The sequence below is a fragment of the Mus caroli genome, unplaced genomic scaffold (genome assembly GCF_978045245.1).
Source record: "Mus caroli unplaced genomic scaffold, Mus_caroli_1 scaffold_9, whole genome shotgun sequence".
Classification (NCBI taxonomy): Eukaryota; Metazoa; Chordata; class Mammalia; order Rodentia; family Muridae; genus Mus; species Mus caroli.
This window is the reverse complement of record NW_028227264.1, coordinates 98,712,557-98,731,018: the sequence shown is the minus strand read 5'-3', so window position 1 is coordinate 98,731,018 and position 18,462 is coordinate 98,712,557. Positions and strand designations below refer to the sequence as shown.

The window sequence follows — 18,462 nt, the reverse complement described above, 5'->3', positions numbered from 1 at the left end:
AACACTGGCAACCAACGCCTTTGCAGCTACGGACTACCGTGACAAACACCGGACAGGCAGAACGTGTTACGTGGACTATGTTCCTTTTCTCTGTTTCTGTTTCTATTAAATGATTTAGTTTTGTGCCTTTCCCGGGGGATTTTGATTCAACTCTGCACTCCTTCTAAGCTAAATACTTTGTATTTTTAAAAGTCCTTTTTATTTCTTGTTTTTTTTTTTCAATTTTCAATTTTTATTTTCTACCATTATCCAAGAGATTTATTTCTACCAAAAATCCAAGAGATCCTTTTTTTTTTTTTTTAATTTCCACTCATCCCACCAACCTGGCAGTGGAACTTTCCCAGACTGGTGGGTTGAGAAAAAGTTTATGAGCATTGACCTAATTCCTAGGGCCAGAGGCTTCCTGGACTTAGACTAAAAACTGGATAAGTCACTCAGAAGAGCTGCTCTTTCCTGCTCTAGCCTATCACCAGAGTGAGGGGGGCAGACACCCTGTCTACTGCTTCTAAATGTGGTTTCCACATTTATTCTTTGTTGGTAATGTTAATTGTCTTTTAAAGTTAGAAGAGCTGAAAACCAAACAGAAGTTTTGAAAGTTAGGAAACTCCAGACAGCATTTTTACTAGTTATATGCAGAAGCAGCAAAGATCAGAAAGGACAAAATTAGCATACTGACCAGTGATTATGACTGTGATGATGTCAAATTTCCCTGCAGCCCAGAGTCCAGACTTCTGTTAAGTTTTCAGTTTTGTGTGGAATGTGATGAAAGGTTTTACTTTGTTTTCTCTGTACTTCTAACTTACTCTCTTATTTTTGCCCATGTGTGGGTCTGTGAGAGGGTGTCAGAAGCCCTGCAGCTGGAGTTACAGACAGTTCTGAGCTGCTATGTGGGTGCTGGGAATTGAACACAGGTCCTCTGGAAGAGCAGCCAGTGCTCTTAACTGCTGAGCCACCTCTCCAGCCCCCTAACTTATTATTGAGACCTAGAAAGGATTCTTTATGACTGAGAATTGAATACTATACTATACTATACTTCTGACCACATTGAAACAAAAGACATACAGAAATGTCATTAATTCTGTGAGCTCTTAAAACGCAGGAAAGTCCTTCAAGGAGAAAAATCTTCCAGTCTTAGTAGCTCCAATGATTTTAAAATGACAAGTAATATTTTACTAATCTTTTCCTCCAGAAAATACATGGGAGGTATTTAAATATGGAGAATAGTAATAATATTAAAAACCTAAATTATAAAACCAAAAAAAAAAAAACCCCACCAAAACCCAACCTCCCCAACCCCTTCAAAACTTTCCAATATGTAAATCTCCTCAAAAATGTACTTGTCATGAACTTGGGAGAAAAAAAATGTACTCATTATCTCCATGGAAATAAGCTTCAAAATAAATATAGACTTGCAAGGAATCAATTTACATTGCTTTCTCCTCCTCCTCCTCCTGCTGAGAGAGGATCTTACTATGGATCCTGGCTGCTGTAGAACTCTTCATGGACCAGGCTGGCCTTGAACTCCCAGAATCCACCTGTCTCTGTCTCTAGAACACTGGGACTAATGATGTGCATTACACCCAGCTTCTGTATTTCTTAATAAGCCTTATTTTTGAAAAATTACTTAATGTGAAAATCTTAAGTAACAAAAATATTTTTAAGAGATGGAGTTATTTATTCCTAACATTTTTGAGGAAGTAATGATAAAACATTTAATCAACTGCAAATGATTGTATTATTATTATTATTATTATTATTATTATTATTATTATTATTACTATTGCTATTGCTGCAGTGTTAGAGTTCAAACCCCAGGCTATGCGTATGCTGAACAGGCACTCTTCCACTCAACTATTTCTTCTTTACATTATTGATCAAACCTACCACTATTATCACAACATCACGCTATCGATGTTTATTGATCCCATACATCATAGAATGGTTTTTAACACTTTACTTATGGAAACAAATTTAATATTCAGAACAATCCCATAAAACAGATATTATTGCTTGCTGCCACATGCTGGGAATAAACTGAGGCACACAAAGGAGTATGGTGGTTTCAATGAAAAATCTGAAATTTCAAAATTAAAAAAAATCAGATTCACAGTCTCATGTATTTCTTTGATTACCAGTTTGGTGGTGCTGCTTAGGGATACTTATTAAGTAGGTATGGGCTTATTGGAGGTGGGCTTTAAAAGTTTAAAGACTCAACATCTACCCCACACTGGGAATAACCGGGACCAGAGGGACTCAGGCACGCAAGACCTCTGCCAGACCAGTTGTACAAGTTCCTTCTGGTCTGTCTGGGCTGGTGCCCTGAGCAGACCTTGGGCGCAAACTCTGCAGCCAGCCCCACAACACCCAGAAGAAGCTCCACGTCCAGGATCACAGGATCACAGGATCATAGGATCACAGGATCACAGGAGCTTGGTCACACCAGGACCTCAGGGTCCCAGAGGCAGCTTGACTCCCAGGATCTCTAACACACCCAGGATCACAGGATCCCAGAATCACAGGATTACAGAGACAGCTTGACTGTGAGTTCTGACACAACCAGGATCACAAGAAGGACAAGCTCCAGTCTGATATAGCCAGGGCAGGTAGCACTAGAGATAACCAGATGGCAAGAGGCAAGTGTAAGAACATAAGCAACAAAAACCAAGGTAACTTGGCATCATCAGAACCCAATTCTCCCACCATAGCAAGTATGGGATACACCATCACACCAGAAAAGCAAGATATGAATCTAAAGTCACTTCTCATGATGATGATAGAGGACTTTAAGAAGGACATAAATAAGTCCCTTAAAAGAAATAAAGGAGAACACAGGTAAACAGCTAGAAACCTTTAAAGAAGAAACACAAAAATCCCTTAAAGAATTACAGGACACACAATCAAACAGGTGAAGGAAATGAACAAAACCACCCAGGATCTAAAAATGGAAATAGAAACAATAAAGAAATCACAATGGGAGACAACCCTGGAGTTAGAAAACCTAGGAAAGAGATCAAGAGTCATAGATGCAAGCATCACCAACAGAATACAAGAGATAGAAGAGAGAATCTCAGGTACAGAAGATAGCATAGAAAACATTGTCACAACAATCAAAGAAAATGCACAAAGCAAAAAGCTCCTAACCCAAAACATCCAGGAAATCCAGGACACAATGAGAAGACCAAACCTAAGGATAATAGTTATAGAAGAGAGTGAAGATTCCCAACTGAAAGGGCCAATAAATATCTTCAACAAAATTATAGAAGAAAACTTCCCTAACCTAAAGAAAGAGATGCCCATAAACATACAAGAAGCCTACAAAACTCCAAATAGACTGGACCACAAAAGAAATTCCTCCCGTCACATGATAATCAAAACACCGAATGCACTAAACAAAGAAAGAATTTTAAAAGCAGTAAGGGAAAAAGGTCAAGTAATATATAAAGGCAGGTCTATCAGAATTATACCAGACTTCTCACCAGAGACTATGAAAGCTAGAAGATCCTGGGCAGATGTCATACAGACCCTAAGAGAACACAAATGCCAGCCTAGGCTACTATACCCAGCAAAACTCTCAATTACCATAGACAGAGAAAACAAGATATTCCATGACAAAACCAAATTTACACAATATCTTTCCACAAATCCAGCCCTACAAAGGATAACAGATGGAAAACACCAACACAAGGAATGAAACTACACCCTAGAAAAAGCAAGAAAGTAATCTTTCAACAAACCCACACAAACATAATTCTACCTCTAACAACAAAAATAACAGAAAGTAATAATCACTTTTCCTTAATATCTCTTAATATGAAAATTAATATTATCCTAACCAATTGAAATAAAAAACATGAGGAATTAGAAATTTGTTGGCTGTCATCCAGCGGTCTCTCTAATTTGGTAATTGGAGAAATAGGTCAAATATTGTACTATCCATATATACTTTCTGCTTGTTTGTATGTGACAGGGTCTTGCTGTGTACGTCATAATGGTCTTGAAATCATGCTTCTCCTATCTCAGCTTCTCTATTAGTAGGATTGTTTATTTGATATTTTAACATTATACTATGGTTTTCAGAACAGCTTACATATTTCAAAATTATTTACACAGCCAAAAGAAATGTAGACAATTAATTTGGGAGGTGGCTTGTAAGAGAACAACAAAAAGTGAGACTGAATGTTTTGCTTGATATTGATAATTATTGTATCAACTTTGAAGAAGAGGACCTTATAAGGTACTCTTTTTCTGAGATGAATGCTTTTCAAAATCATCACAGCCAATGAACCAGAATCTTACCCTCACCTAACATCTGTGCCACCCTCCAAGCAGAACCACTGTTCATTGAAACAGTTGATGAATGACTTCATGAATAGACCATCTTAATACACACACCATTTCTTAAATGAATGTAACTTGTTCCCTGTGGGCTAAGAATGATGACAATGACTCAAGTCAAATAGCTTTGACCATAGCAGGAAATCTGTACCCAAATAATTGTGCCTACAATTCATTCCTTGGAGTAGCAGAACTGTCAACTCTTAGCTTATCTTCTATAGAGGTAAAATCCTTTGGTGATGTGAGGGACACTGAAGTACAGCCTTATTACAATGAACTCCAATGTCTAAAAATTGTTCTTATTTGGGGTTTGTACCACAGTAAGAGTCAAGATTTTAAAGCTCTACTAAAACCAAAACAAACAAGACTTTATCTACTTATGTTCATTTAATAACTTGTCCACCGTTTTTATGATTGGTATAAAATATAAATGGTGTTGAATATAATAAAAAAATTAGTTCAATTAAAAAAAAAGTTTAAAGACTCATGCCATTTCCAATTGGCTTTCTCTGTTTCAGCCTGTTCCAATTTGAGCTCTCAGTTTGCTCCTGTGGTTGCCACATCTTTCGCCTGCTGCAAAGCCACACTGCCATCACGGACTCCTAACACTATGCATCTGTAAGGCCAAACTCCTTCTGTAAGTAGCCTTGGTCATGGTGTTTTACCACAACGACAGAAAAGGAACCAATATAGCGTTTGTGACCAGGAGGAGGGTATCATTAGTTACAGTTTGGCCATGTTGACTTTTTGGAGGAATATTAAAAGGTTCTGGAACTTTGGACTAGCAATGTGTTTGAATCGGTAAGCAGATCCTGTTGGCCATCTCAGCAGGAGCTAGCTAGCGAATGAGCTCCAGGGATCTCCTGGCTCCTCCTACTCAGTGACAGGATTACAGGTGTGCAGTGGCAGGTCCTCACACTTGTGTATCAAGCACTTTACCACACTGAGTGATCTTCCAGCCCTACCCTAAAGTTTAAAATGCAAGGCGATGTTCTTGTGATATAGATGATCCTTTTACTAAATATCTATGTTGGGGGGGGGGGCGGGGACAAAGTTAGAAGGAAGGGGACAAGGTTTAGATTTGATCAAAGCACATTACACACATACAGGAAACCTCAATAAAAATGAATACAGAGAAAAATTACACCTACTGCCACTGGTTGCTACTAGCTGTTAAGTAAAATAAGCATGGTCGCTTTCCTTGTGATACTTCACAAGGAGGCCAATCACTCAGAGATTGACAGAGCACCTGCTAGTACCCAGCACTGGGCTGTTCCAGCAGCAGGCATGCAGTTAGGGTTGAGATAAGAATTCTCCCCCAAAGCTTTCACAAACAATGCAACTATAGATGCTGGCATAAAGAATATTTTTTTTAGCAACAACAACAACAACAACAAAATTGTGTCACCAGAAGCAGGGAAGAAATGGGGTTTAAAGAGACATGTCAGGAAGAAAAAGCAGGTTCTCTTGAGAAGCAAAAACTCACCCTAAGCAGGAGGCTCAGTCCTGGGAATAACTTCTTGGTACTAAAGCTAGGAAGGGGCTGTGCACCTCAGGTTAGTAGGAAGGGGAGGTGGAGGCTAGGATGCAGGAGCGTTGGGGAAGGAGGCTCTCTCCCCTCCCCCCTCACTCTGATTCCTCTAAGAGGCTGGATGTGAGTATGTTGATCTGTACATTAATTAGATACATAAAAAAAAAAAAAGGTTAGCACCCAAAAGACAGGTTCCTCTGTCTTGACTTCATGAAGAGAAGTTAAGATGTTTCTTGTCAAGGTTCAAACAATATCTAGCAGGACTGTTAATTTTTAAATTGTTAGGAGTATCTAAGGTTTATATTGAAAACTAACAGACTGCTGATTCTCAATTTAGTTCCACCCAACCACCTTTTAAGACTCCAGGAATTAGTCAGTGGTGACTAATGGGTTCTCTGAGCAACACTTGACAAGTCCACCCCAAATTACTGTTGATTCCCTTAAGGGTCACTGGCACACCGAAATAATGAAGACATTTAAAAAGTTTTTTTTCAAGAAAAACTGCCTTACCGGTCTTTGCGAGTATCCCCAATTAAATAACAAGAGCCCTGTAACTTGGAATATATGGAGTTTTTGACCTATATAAAGTTGTATGTCTGAGTTCATTCTCAAGTGTTGTTTTCCTCTGGATTATTTTGTTATTTCAGTGGTGGGTGGAGATGCAATGCATGCTGGGCAAGTACGTGATCACTGAGTTAGAGCCATGGCTCTCCTTTGACTGTTTATTAGTTCACGTTTTTTGTTTGTTTGTTTTTGTTTTTTTATTTTATTAAATAAAACCACACTTTCAGCATTTGGTGCTCTACGAACAATGTGGGGTACTGCTTCTTGATTGGTGAGCAACATGTCCCCAGCAGGTATGGCAGAAAGAAGATACCCAAAATAATGAAATGCCTACTGTAGGCCTGATTCCAGGGCCAATTTCACGTTTCCCCCTCCGACACTCTAACACACCACCCCTCAGCCCCCACCCAGGCTATGTAACCCCATGAAATTCACTACACATGGGATCCAGTTTTCTCTTGGTGTAGTGAGTTTAGATTACAATGAGATCTAAAGCTCTCATGTATTCATTACTAACTACTAATGTCAGATTTCTCTTTCATAGGTTTTATGCTTACATTCTGAGGGTGAAGACCAGGGGAACAAAGAAAACATTCATGTTTCCTTAAGTGGTAAGAAGAGAAGCCATCTGTTGACTATGTTAGTAGAATTCATCCCTGCAACTATTGAGAAACAGAAGCCAAGTGAAGCTGGTATAAAGAGATTACATGTGGCAACAAACAGTAATTAATTGTCACGTCGCTCTACCACTAACATTCCTGATCCCGGGATCCTTATTATAACTATAGCGGTCGTCAGGGCGTCCGCTCTGAGCACCCAGAAAGCACTTCCAACACGGAGCTCTGCACCAGGTCCCTCCCCAAGTTATCTGCCCCATGACTCATTTCCAGTCTTTCCCCGTCTTTCCTTGCCCTTTAACCTTCTCCAGCTGCACCTGGCACTTTGCTCTCTCCCAGTCTACCAGGAACAGAAATGAACTTGAAATTTAAATCAAAGCAGGTCACTTTCCCCCTCAAAATGTTCGGTGGCTTTACACTGGCTGTCAGCCAAGTCTGACGTACTGCTTGCTGACTGGAAGTCCCCAGGACTGTCTGCCTCTTCATCCGCATTAGTGAGATCTTCCTGGCACTGCAGCAGCTTCTCTTAGGGCCTTGCTCTTCTTCACAAGCTGTCCTGATGCTGTACTCATAACTTTTATTTTTACCTCATTTTATAAAACAACTGGGGGCTGCGGAATGGCGTAGGTGATCTTCATTCAGGCCTTCGCTCCCCTTCTTTCCTTATAGTCTAATGCCCCAGTTTCATCCCCAGCTCTGTAGCAAGTCACCTGCTTTAGTCTTCCTCTCTGTCCTCTCTCCAGCAGATCACTTGGATCTTGTCCTACAGTTTCCCTCACCACCCCCTTCCTTAATCTCAGCCTCTACCTTACGTAGTCTCTCCATGGGAACCCAACAGCTGGTCACCACTCCAACCCAAAAGCAGGCACACCAGCAAGGCAGGCAGGTAAAGCATCCTTTCTCTCCTCTAAACTCAGCTCTTATCCCCAGCTCTGTAGCAGACCACCAGCTGTAGCCTCCCCTCCCTCTCTGCCCCATTCCCAGGGGACTAAGCAGATTCTGGTGATACACTCTGCTTTCTTCCCTCTAGTGGAACTCTCCTAGACCCTCCCTTCTAGTCCACCCTAGTCTGTAGGTGTCAGTGCCCAATACCAGGAAGCCATTCTATTCAGAAGCAAGCCCAGTGGCCATACTTGAAAGGATCTCTGACGCATTTCATACCAGGCAACCTACAGCTATCACAGTCTCCTAAAAATTAGAAAGGACAACAGAAACTAAAGAACTTAACATCCACCCAATAAGACAAGACCAGATATCAGCATGTAGAATTACAACCATCTCAAATCCAGATGCCTAGAAGGCAGCCTAAAAACAATCAATAATAGCTGGGACAATATGTCTCCACTGAAGCCCAGCAACTCTTCTACAGTAGGCCCTGAAAAAAAAAAAAAGACCATTAGAGGTCCTTAAGCAAGAAATAAAGAAATCTATGAAAAGTCAAATGAAGAAAATAGTTTGACTTGCAGGTAGAAACAGAATCAATAAAGAAAACTCAAACTGAGGAAAGACTGTAAATGAAAAACTTAAGAACTTGAGCAGGAACCTCAGAGGCAATCCTCTCTAACAATGAGAAATGGAAGAGAGAATGTCAGTCATTGAAGATAAGAAGAAGAAATGGATATCCCGGGCAAAGGAAACATTAAATCTAAAAAAAATTCCTGGGACAAAATAACTAGGAAATTGGGGACATTATGAAAAGACAAAATCTACAAAAAATGGGAATAGAGGAAAGAGAAGAAAATATTTTCAACAAAATCATAGAAGAGAGTTTTTTTTTTTTTTAACCTAAAGAAGGAGATGCCCATCAAGGTACAGGAAGCACACAGATACCGAATGTGCTGAATCAGAAAAGAATGTCCTCTTGGCATGTAATAAACAAAACACTACACCTACAGAAAAGAAGGAAGAATATTAAAAGCTGCAAGGGAAAAATAACAAATTACAAATAAAATCAGACCTAGTAGGCTAAATCTGACTTTCAATGGAGACTCTAAAAGCCAGAAGGGTCTGCACAGATGTGCTACAGACTCTAAGAGACTGCAGATGCCAGCACAGACTACTATAGCCAGCAAATTTTCAATCACAACAGATGGAGAAAGAAAGACACGTCATGATGAAACCACATTTAAGCAGTATCTCTCTATAGCCCTCTAGAAGGCACACTTCCACCTGAAGAGGCTATAACCATGACTAGGAAATCCCGAGGCTATTGTGGGACCTACTTGGCCACGAGCTCCAATGGAGCCTTGCTGGGAAACAAATCACTTGGGAGGGAAGGTCTCATGCCCAGTAGAAGACATCAACAGAAAGCAAACCCAACGGCACTGTTGGAGTGTCTTTGCTCAGAATGTTAAGTCAGACTCTCTCTCCCCCACCCTCTGACTTTATAGGTCCTTGGCATACATACTATGGCTTCCAGTTGTATGGGATTCCCGAGTGTGTGAGCGTGTGAGTGTGTGTCTACATCTATATGCACTTTCTTTGGCTCACTGTCTTACACGGCTAGTTTTGTCATATTCCAATTTACTATTTATATTATTATAACTCCGTAGATGCCTGTTCATTTTCTAACAGAGACAGACAGGGTGTGGATCTGGATGGGAGAGGAGTCGGGAGGGCCTGGGAGGAGCCGTGGGAGGGGAAACCATAGTCAGTATTATATAAAAACAAAGTCAGTTAAAACACAAACACACACACACACACACACACACACACACGGACCTTTTACATATCCTTCAAACTGTCTACTTCCTTGCCACTTCCTCATTACTACCCCAAACTATTTCTCATCCCAGGACATAGTCTTACAGGCAAACACATTCCCATTTGTACTATATCCCAGTAAGAGTTTCATGTCTGCTTTCCTAACATGATGTAAGCGACATCTACCCATCATTCTCACCCTACATGTTGTTTCCCCGAGTATGCCACAATGAGTACCTAGGGAAACAAAAAATAAAGAACTGCGACAAATTTAATATCATATGTAGTCAATGGGCTTTGTCTCCACTCTCCCAATACTCTGTACCAGTGGTTCTCAACCTGTGGGTCAGGACACCTCTGGAGACTGACTGAGCATTTCATGAAGGTCAGATATCAGATATCCTACATATCGAATACTTACCTTATGGTCCATACCATTAGCATAATTATAGTTATGAAGTAGCATTAAAATAATTTTACGGTTGGGGGTCACCACAACATGAGGCACTGTATTAAAATTTCGAAGCATTAGGAAGGTTGAGAAACACTGCTCTATGCTAGCATAATCTCTGTGAAGAGACTTTTAGGCCATGTTTGAAAATACAGAAAAAAAAAATCACAGAACATGCAATGAAAAAGAATTTACCGAGATACTGTACAAATATTAGGATTAGCAGACAATGTCTATAAAGCAATTGTTACAAATATTTTCAAATTTTCTTTTCAAAATCAGGGTTTCACTCAGCTGGCTTTTTCCTTTCCCCCTTTCTTTATTCCTTTCCTGTTTTATTCAGCCCAAGACCCCAGAGCACAGAACGACACCATGGTCGGGATGGATCTTCTGCCGTGATTAGCTCTCTCTGGACAAGCCCTCAGATGCATACTCACAGGCATGTGTCATAACCTGCCTGGATATTTGTTATAAAGCTCACTCAAGCTGACAACTAGAATCAGCATCCACTCCCAAGAATGGGGACACACTCCCTTCTTGTTTTGGACGGCGTACATCCAGGCTCTCCAGATGTTGGCTTTCGGGACCTATTTCAGTGGCCCCTACCACAGGTTTGCAAATGTCCCGCCCCCTGCCCCCCGTATAAAAGTTACATCATCATCTTTCCTTGTGGGGCTTGGACTGAGTCATGTTATCAGCATCTCAGGGGGTCAGCCTTCAGACAACTGGTCCTGGGGCTTCTCAGTTCCCACAATCACATGAACCACGTCCCTCATATAAAGACTGTAGCAAGTGATACTTCAAAAGCTGTGATTATATATCTCTGAATAAGCATCCTTTATAAATGAGGAACAAAAATCGAGGGGAGTTACAACCAGGAGAATGGCAATATGGGACATGATAAATGACATTTTTCAAGCTCAAGAAATGACAGCAGATGGAAACTGGGATCTATTCAAATAAGTAAACTATGCTGGAACTGGAAATACAGACAGAAAATGTAGAAGTACTTTTTCTTACTTACTTTCAGAGAAAACCAGCTGCTGAACAACCTAGGTTTTTACCATGTGAACAAGTAAAATTGTCAAAAGGTGGGGAATGGAGATATACTTAGTAAGTTCTAACATTTTGTCTAAAATGTTGTAAAATAAAATGTTATGTATAATAGATGGTGTTAAGGATGCATAATCAGGGCTAGGCAGTGGTGGCACACGCCTTTAATCCCAGCACTTGGGAGGCAGAGGCAGGCGGATTTCTGAGTTCCAGGCCAACCTGGTCTACAGAGTGAGTTCCAGGACAGCCAGGGTTACTCAGAGAAACCCTATCTTGAAGAAAAAAAGGATGCATAATCAACTTCTAGATGTTACCAAGGAACACAAAAATAACAGAGTAAATCCAAAATGTCAATAGAGGAGGGAAGAAATGTGGGAGACAAGCAATATTCAGCTGGAAGGAGAGCAGGAAATACGTGGAATCAACGTAATAAGGAAATAAACACCTTGGCAGGGCGCTCGGCTAATCACAGGGCCACTCACTAGAATGTACAGTGTGAACTGAAACTGGCAAGGAGAGATGCCAGCTGTGCACTATGACCCATCCTTACAATCTCAGCACCAGGTAGGCTGAGGCAGGACCAGCATGAATTTAAGGCCAATCTGGGCACATAGTGAGAACCATTTCAAAACAAAACAAGATAAAAAATGCAAAAACTGCAGGTATAACTACTTAGAAATAAAATGACCTTTGGTAGTCCAGTACATAAAATACATTAAATACATGACCGTTACTACCTTAATTGCATTCACCCAAATTATACATAACGACTTGAGTATCACATAAAAGTGACTCCGGTATAGCTCTAGGAGGAAGTCATGGAACATAAGGGCAATTGATGGTTGTCACTTGCTGATTCGCACTATATGAAGGAACTACCCCAACTGTATTCATTCTATGCGAGAGTAGACTTGGGCCCAGAAAGGTTAAGTTGTATGCCTGGGGTCCCATGCTTCCTAGTAAGCTCACTCTTGTAACGGCTCTGTGTCGTCTGTCTACTCAAACCTGCTGCTGGTACTGCATCCCAGAGGGAGGAGTCGCCTACAACAGGAAGAAGGTGCCCAGCAACAGCAAGAGGCAAAGAGCAGTAGCAGCCAGCGTGTCTGCACCCTGGCTACAGGCTTAGTGGACTAGTGGAGCCGATGATTCTGTGTCCTTGGCATGGACACATGTGAGGCTCACTCTCTGAATGAGAAAACTATTCCTGGAGACTTTCCCAGTGAGCCCCTCTTGCTTTAGTTCAGGGTTCAGTAAGCAGCCCTCTGTATAGTATTCTGACTGTTGGCAAAGTAAGAAGGGCCTTTCTAGAACCTTTGGCAGCTGGCAGCGCCCCTCATTAGAACTCCGTAAGCTGCTTCCGTTCTGGGCTCTGCTCAGTGTTTAAGCACGACTCAGTTCCTGCTGCGCTCTCGCTCCTCAACAGACTAAAATAAGGACCTTAAGCCACAGAGACCTTTTCAGTTCTGCTTTAGGACAATCTCGTCAAGGCTGGGTTCTCAAACAAGATATCCTGAGCAGTCTGGGACTCAATGGCCACCTAGACATTCCTCTTAACATTTCTGTTCTAACTGCAATAAGATCACCCAACATTTAAAAATGGGTATAAAAAGACTGCAAGAGTGCTGGAGAGCAGGCACATGGAAAGTTGCCCTGAGGTGAAATTCATTAACTTTCACCAGATTATTTACCAAGGACTATTCCTCGGGGTGGGGAGGGCCATGCGGTTGGTTTCACTAGTCACCCCAAGTAGCATGAAAGCAAGCGGTGTTGAAGGTCCCTCAGAACCGCAGGTACCAGAAAGCCAAGGTAATCCACCACAGTTGGGTGTGTGAGGAAACACGGTTGGTCTGAACAGGACTCGGCCAAAGGTTCCAGGAACAGGTGGAGCTGTGTAAATCCTTGACTAACATGCACACATGATAGATAGGGGCAGTTTCTATTAAAGGCTCACTGAAACAACCTTGCCACAAACAAACTCTCGAATCCTGCCACCAAAGTTAGCTGAGAGCACAGATCAGCATCTGCCTACACTTGACTTAACCCACCACATTTCTGGGCAATTATTCTGAGCCCTCTTTAGCCCTAAAGACCGTGGTCCTTGTACTGCAGGGGAACTTCTCAGATGCCCTGTCCAGGTACCCATGTCACTAGCTTCCTCTGCTTAGTCGGGCTTGGGCTCCAAAGTCAAATTAGTAACTATGACTTCTCCAACCTGGTGTGTGTGTGTGTGTGTGTTTTAATGTATTTGCTATTTGTCTCCCTAGGCAGAAGAGGCCCTACCAGCACAGGGTTGCCCTGTTTCTGCTCCTCTTATACTCACAACAGAATTTACAACAGCGCCTGGCAAGACAGCGTAAAATACTTGTAACTCAAAGTCTAACAGGGGAGGAGGAGACCTTATGCTAAAAGACTTCCGGGTCACTGGGACAGCAGCAGGCTCCTGCTGTTGCAGGAAGCCCCATAGAGCAGGATCAGAGGGGAAGGCTTGCAGCAGGTGCAGAGACTCAGGACTCAGCTGTGCTGTGGAGGAGCCCTGAACAGCTGTGCAAAGGCAACTGAATGGTGAAAGGGACAAAGAGTGACAGTTTGTCACAAAAGGGAAAACATGAGCCTGGGTAATGGGTCCAAGCTGGGAAACAGTATGGTTAGATCTGCCTTTTACAGAAGCAGTGACAGGTGCAGAGGTAGGTGTGTGTGTGTGTGTGTGTGTGTGTGTGTGTGAGAGAGAGAGAGAGAGAGAGAGAGAGAGAGAGAGAGAGAGAGAGAGAGCATGTGTGAGTGTGCATGCACATGTGTGTGTGTGCATACACATGTATGTGTGTGTATGTGTGCACATGTGTGGAGAGGTATTGGAGTGTGTTAGGGATGACTGTATGCAGAAAGCAGAGCACTAGATTAGAGAGGAAGCCGTCTGTCTGTCTGTCTGTCTGTCTGCCCACCTCTGGATCAGCATCATTTTGAAGTCAGATCTCTGTCCAGGGCATCTCTCAGCAACTACAGACCCAACCCTAAGGAGGTAATAGGCTCAAGCATGGCTCACTTCTGTGGATGGAGATGCTGTGCTGCCCACACAAACACACACACAGATGAGGGAGGGAAGGCTCAGCCCTGCTACCAGGAACAGTAAGAAGTTCTGCCTTCCACCATGGTCCCTTTGTCCACTGAGAAGGGGAGGAGCATTTTTCCAGGCTCCTGTAGCCTTTCCCTAAGTGTCAGTGCCCAGCTGGAGGAGCCTGTCCAGCGGCAATGCCCATGAACTTCTGCCTCCCATTCTTACAATGGCCCGTAAAAAAGTGCCACTACCGTGTCTGAATGCAGTGCATCCATGGTTTAGTCAGGCATAGCAACACAGGTACGCCTTGTCTCACTTAACTACCCGGGTTCTAACCACATCTGGTAATAATGCTCCAAGAGAACAACGGGTCCCTCAGGCCACTCTCTGCCTTCTTCACACCTGTGAACACTTGCTCCTGCCCTTCCCTTCCCTCAGCGCTGGGCCCAGAGCGTCTTGCTCTCTTTCATCAGTGCCTCCCTCATCCTCCTTGCCTCATTTTCCTTTAAGTCACAGTTCATAACAATTTAGTTTCTGGGACTAGAACGTATTTTTGGAGATTTTGTGTGTATTGCTTTGCTTGGACTTTTTTTTTTTAACGGTAAAGGTCTTTTGTTTGTGTGTTCTGGGTTCTGGTTTTGTGTTTTCATAAATTTTGGGGTGTGTGTGAATGTGTGTGTGTTTCTGGTGCTTTTTCTTTGTTATATTCTTACTTATTTCTACTTGCATATTTGTTTTTTGAAGACAGAGAAATAAGGCACAGAATTGGGTAGGTGGGGGAGGGGATCTGGAGAAGATGGGGGGACCATGATTAGAATATATTGTTTAAAAATACTTTATTTTCCTTTTATTAAATATATTCTTTCTCATATAAAATAGTCAGGATAGTTTTCCCTCCCTCTACTCCTTCCAGCCCCTCCCCACATCCCCCATCCAGATCCACCCCTTCTGTTTCTCATTACAAAAGAACAGGCTTCTAAGAGGTAACAACAAGACATAACAAAATAAAATATAATAAAACAAAATAAAAACTATCGTAGTGATGTTATGGGTCGACTGGGTTGTTTGGGGATTTCTGTGGGACCCTTTGGCCAACAGCTCAGAACCCAGTTCAGGAACCGGAAGCTTGGTTTTGTGACAGGAGATGGCTGGTTGGGGTTCCTTCTCTCTCATGACTGGGAGACTTAGGGTCACCTTCACACGTTATGGGAGTTTCACTGCGCTGCCCCTCAGGTCTAGCTGTCCCTCTCCCATTCCCTCCCTCCCTCAAGCTCCTCCCCCTTTCCACCTGATCCTCCCCTCCGTGCTCCAGTCCACCGGATAATCTATTCTCTTTTCCTGTCCCAGAGAGATTCTCATGTCCCTGCTAGCGCCTTCCTCTATACTAACAAAACACCAAAGTTCACTCTCCCTTTCATGCACGGCCCCTCAGAAGCACCATCTCAACACACCGAGTAAGTGGATCCTGTCATCGAGTTCAAGAGCATGCGCAGTCAGCCAGCACGCCTGCATGCCCCAATGCGTGACAATCATTAATGTGTAAGTGCGCTTGACTTTTTCTTCCATACTAGCCACAACCTCATTCTTTCATTCATTCATTCACTCATTTATCTATTTTTGGATTTTCAAGACAAGTTTTTGGTTTTGTTTGTTTATTTGTTTTTATGGCCTTGGCTGTCCTCAAACCCACACAGATCTACCTGCCTGCTGGGATTTAGGTGTGCCCCACTCATCCTGGGAGTGGATGTTCTTAACCATACAGGTGTGGAGAGAGAAATAATACTGTCATGGCTGCAGCACAAAAGTAACTGAGCTCTTTTGAAGAAAACACGGTTCACTAAAAATGTAACCTCCTATCTTTTTATTCCCATTAGTTTCATTACCATAGATTATAATCACACCATTTGAGTGGTAACATCCTATTGAGACCATAGCAGCAGTGAAGACCGGGAGCCACTGGGTCACACAGACAGCTAGACTCAAACTCCCTCTCACTGTAATCTGGCCCGCAGCACGGAGACCACAGTTCCCCAGTGAACACACCCATGCCACCATTTCTGTGAGACAGCCCTTCCGTTCCCTGCTAGAATATTCGGTATGAGTGTGAGTTGGCCTCTGGCCAAAGCAGCCATTTCTACAAGTACGAGCTTGGCATGAGGGACCCACCATTTCTCATCACTAGGCATAGGTCTCTTCTTGGGCCTGAGTCACTCCTAGACTTTTGCTAACAGAATAGGGAGGGAGGGAGGGACTTTTCCTGGGCATCCTCTAAGCTGGGAGGATTGATGCTTGGAGCTAGCGGTAGCCTCAGTAGCCCTGTGCTTGAAAGAACAAAGCAAGCATGCAGAGGCCCAGGATCATTCCTGGTTCTGCTTGTGCTCTGCTCAGTATTAAAAAAACAAAAAACAAAAAACAAAAAACGCTCCAGGCAGCCAACCACTGAGGAGGAAGGAAGCCCAACCGCAGCTGGGCTTCTGACACTTTTTATTAAAGGAGCCTCAGCTTTAACTCTCCATAGCCTCATTCGCCAAGCGGGGAAGCAGATCATGCCTTCCTCTGCACGAAGCCAAAGCAACCCTGCCTCACACAGCTTGGTACTGGCAGACTCGGGAGCCTCAGGAGAGCCTCCGTGAGCCCTCACCAATCTTTCATTCCTAAAAGGACCAGTGCTGTGCTGACAACCCTGGAAATGTAGTGTGCGTTCCTTGCTGTGCACCTGTGCAGTTCTTTTCCAGCCTGGAACCCCTCCCTCAGGTCCTCAGCTCAGGTTCTCTACTCGAGTAATTTTCATTTTTACAAGCTGCAGCCATCAGTGGTGGAGCTGTGCCCTGGGGGTTCCTTTCCTGGTGTCCCAGGACGGTGCTCATCTCTCAATGATGGATGCTCTAGTGTCTATGCTCTCCTTGTCTGCAACTTTAACAGTGTTCACATGCCTCGCCTCACCGAGCTTCACACGGTTCCTACCCTGTGGCTCTCTTACTGCAGATGTAAGGCCAGGAAGCGGTGGCCATACCATACCCATTTCTCTCACAAACAAATTAGCCCATTACTTTTTGAGTTCATTTCACTCAAGACATATTTAAAGATCTATTTAAAATGGCACAGAAGTACTGCTGTCATATATATATATATATATACACATATACATACATATATATATATATATACACATATATAAAAATCATAGATATACACACACATGTGCGCCCACGCATGCACACACACACACACACACACACACACACACACACACACACGCATGCACGCACACACACGAAACTCTAGAGCGTAACCCGCATGAGACCAGGGATTCTGGCAGTTTGGTTTATAAGTGGTCCCAGAACATAGCAGTCACAGAATAAACGTTTGCTGAGTGAATGAATGGATAAGAGCCTAGTTCCTTGTCTGGAGGTTGTGGGTGGGAGCAGGAGGATGACGGCATGAAGTACCATTTGCACTTACTTGGCACAGCGGACCCAGTGTGTGTGTCGATACAGGGAGTAGAGGAAGCGCTGACGGAACATATTCCACACTTTGATGGATTTATCTTCAGATGCTGTAACCAAAAGCTGGCCATCAGCGGAAAAGTCCACACTCCGAACTGGGGCTGTGTGTGCTTTAAATTCTGAAGACTTCCCTTTCCTGGAAACACAGTTTAACAGTGATGAATTAGTTAATTTAATATTCAGTCACCATGCAGAAGTAGAAACTTAAACAGCTTAATGCATACAAAAACCCTAAGAAAGTATGTGAAGGCCATGTGGTGTGCTGGCTTGGTTCATGGAAATCACAGCTGACCCTTGCCTGCATGGGGTTGCTTGCCCTGCCTCTACCATGCACAGCTGCATAGACACTGGGAAAAGTGGATTTTGAACCGGCAGCTACACTGCACTATGTATTGCTTTAGAAACAGCAATCTGTAGTTTAAAGAAGTTTCCATTCAGAGGAGCAAGGTTGATTAAAAGTGAGAACGCCAAGGCAAAGTTTTGAACCAGAGCCACTTGGAGTTGTGTGAGCTAACAGTCTGGGCTGGGAGAAGGTATTTTCTGTGCTACGTGTTTTTATATATAACGTCTCCTGAGAATCTCCCTTCCCCTACTCCTTGAGCCTATACCGACCAGCACCAATTACTGAGGCCCAGTGTACACCTGTGGCC

At 42.9% G+C, this 18,462-nt stretch overlaps 1 protein-coding gene across 3 annotated transcripts in view; it reads right to left on the bottom strand.

Moving 5' to 3' along the window:
- Poc1b (POC1 centriolar protein B) overlaps window positions 1-18,462 on the bottom strand; it is a 99,253-nt gene that overhangs the window by 59,105 nt on the left and 21,686 nt on the right. For all 3 annotated transcript variants that reach the window (XM_021174527.2, XM_021174528.3, XM_085843118.1), the window contains exon 4: window positions 17,769-17,948. In XM_021174527.2, the coding sequence (XP_021030186.1) occupies window positions 17,769-17,948 (180 nt within the window). The remainder of the gene's footprint in view (window positions 1-17,768; window positions 17,949-18,462) is intronic.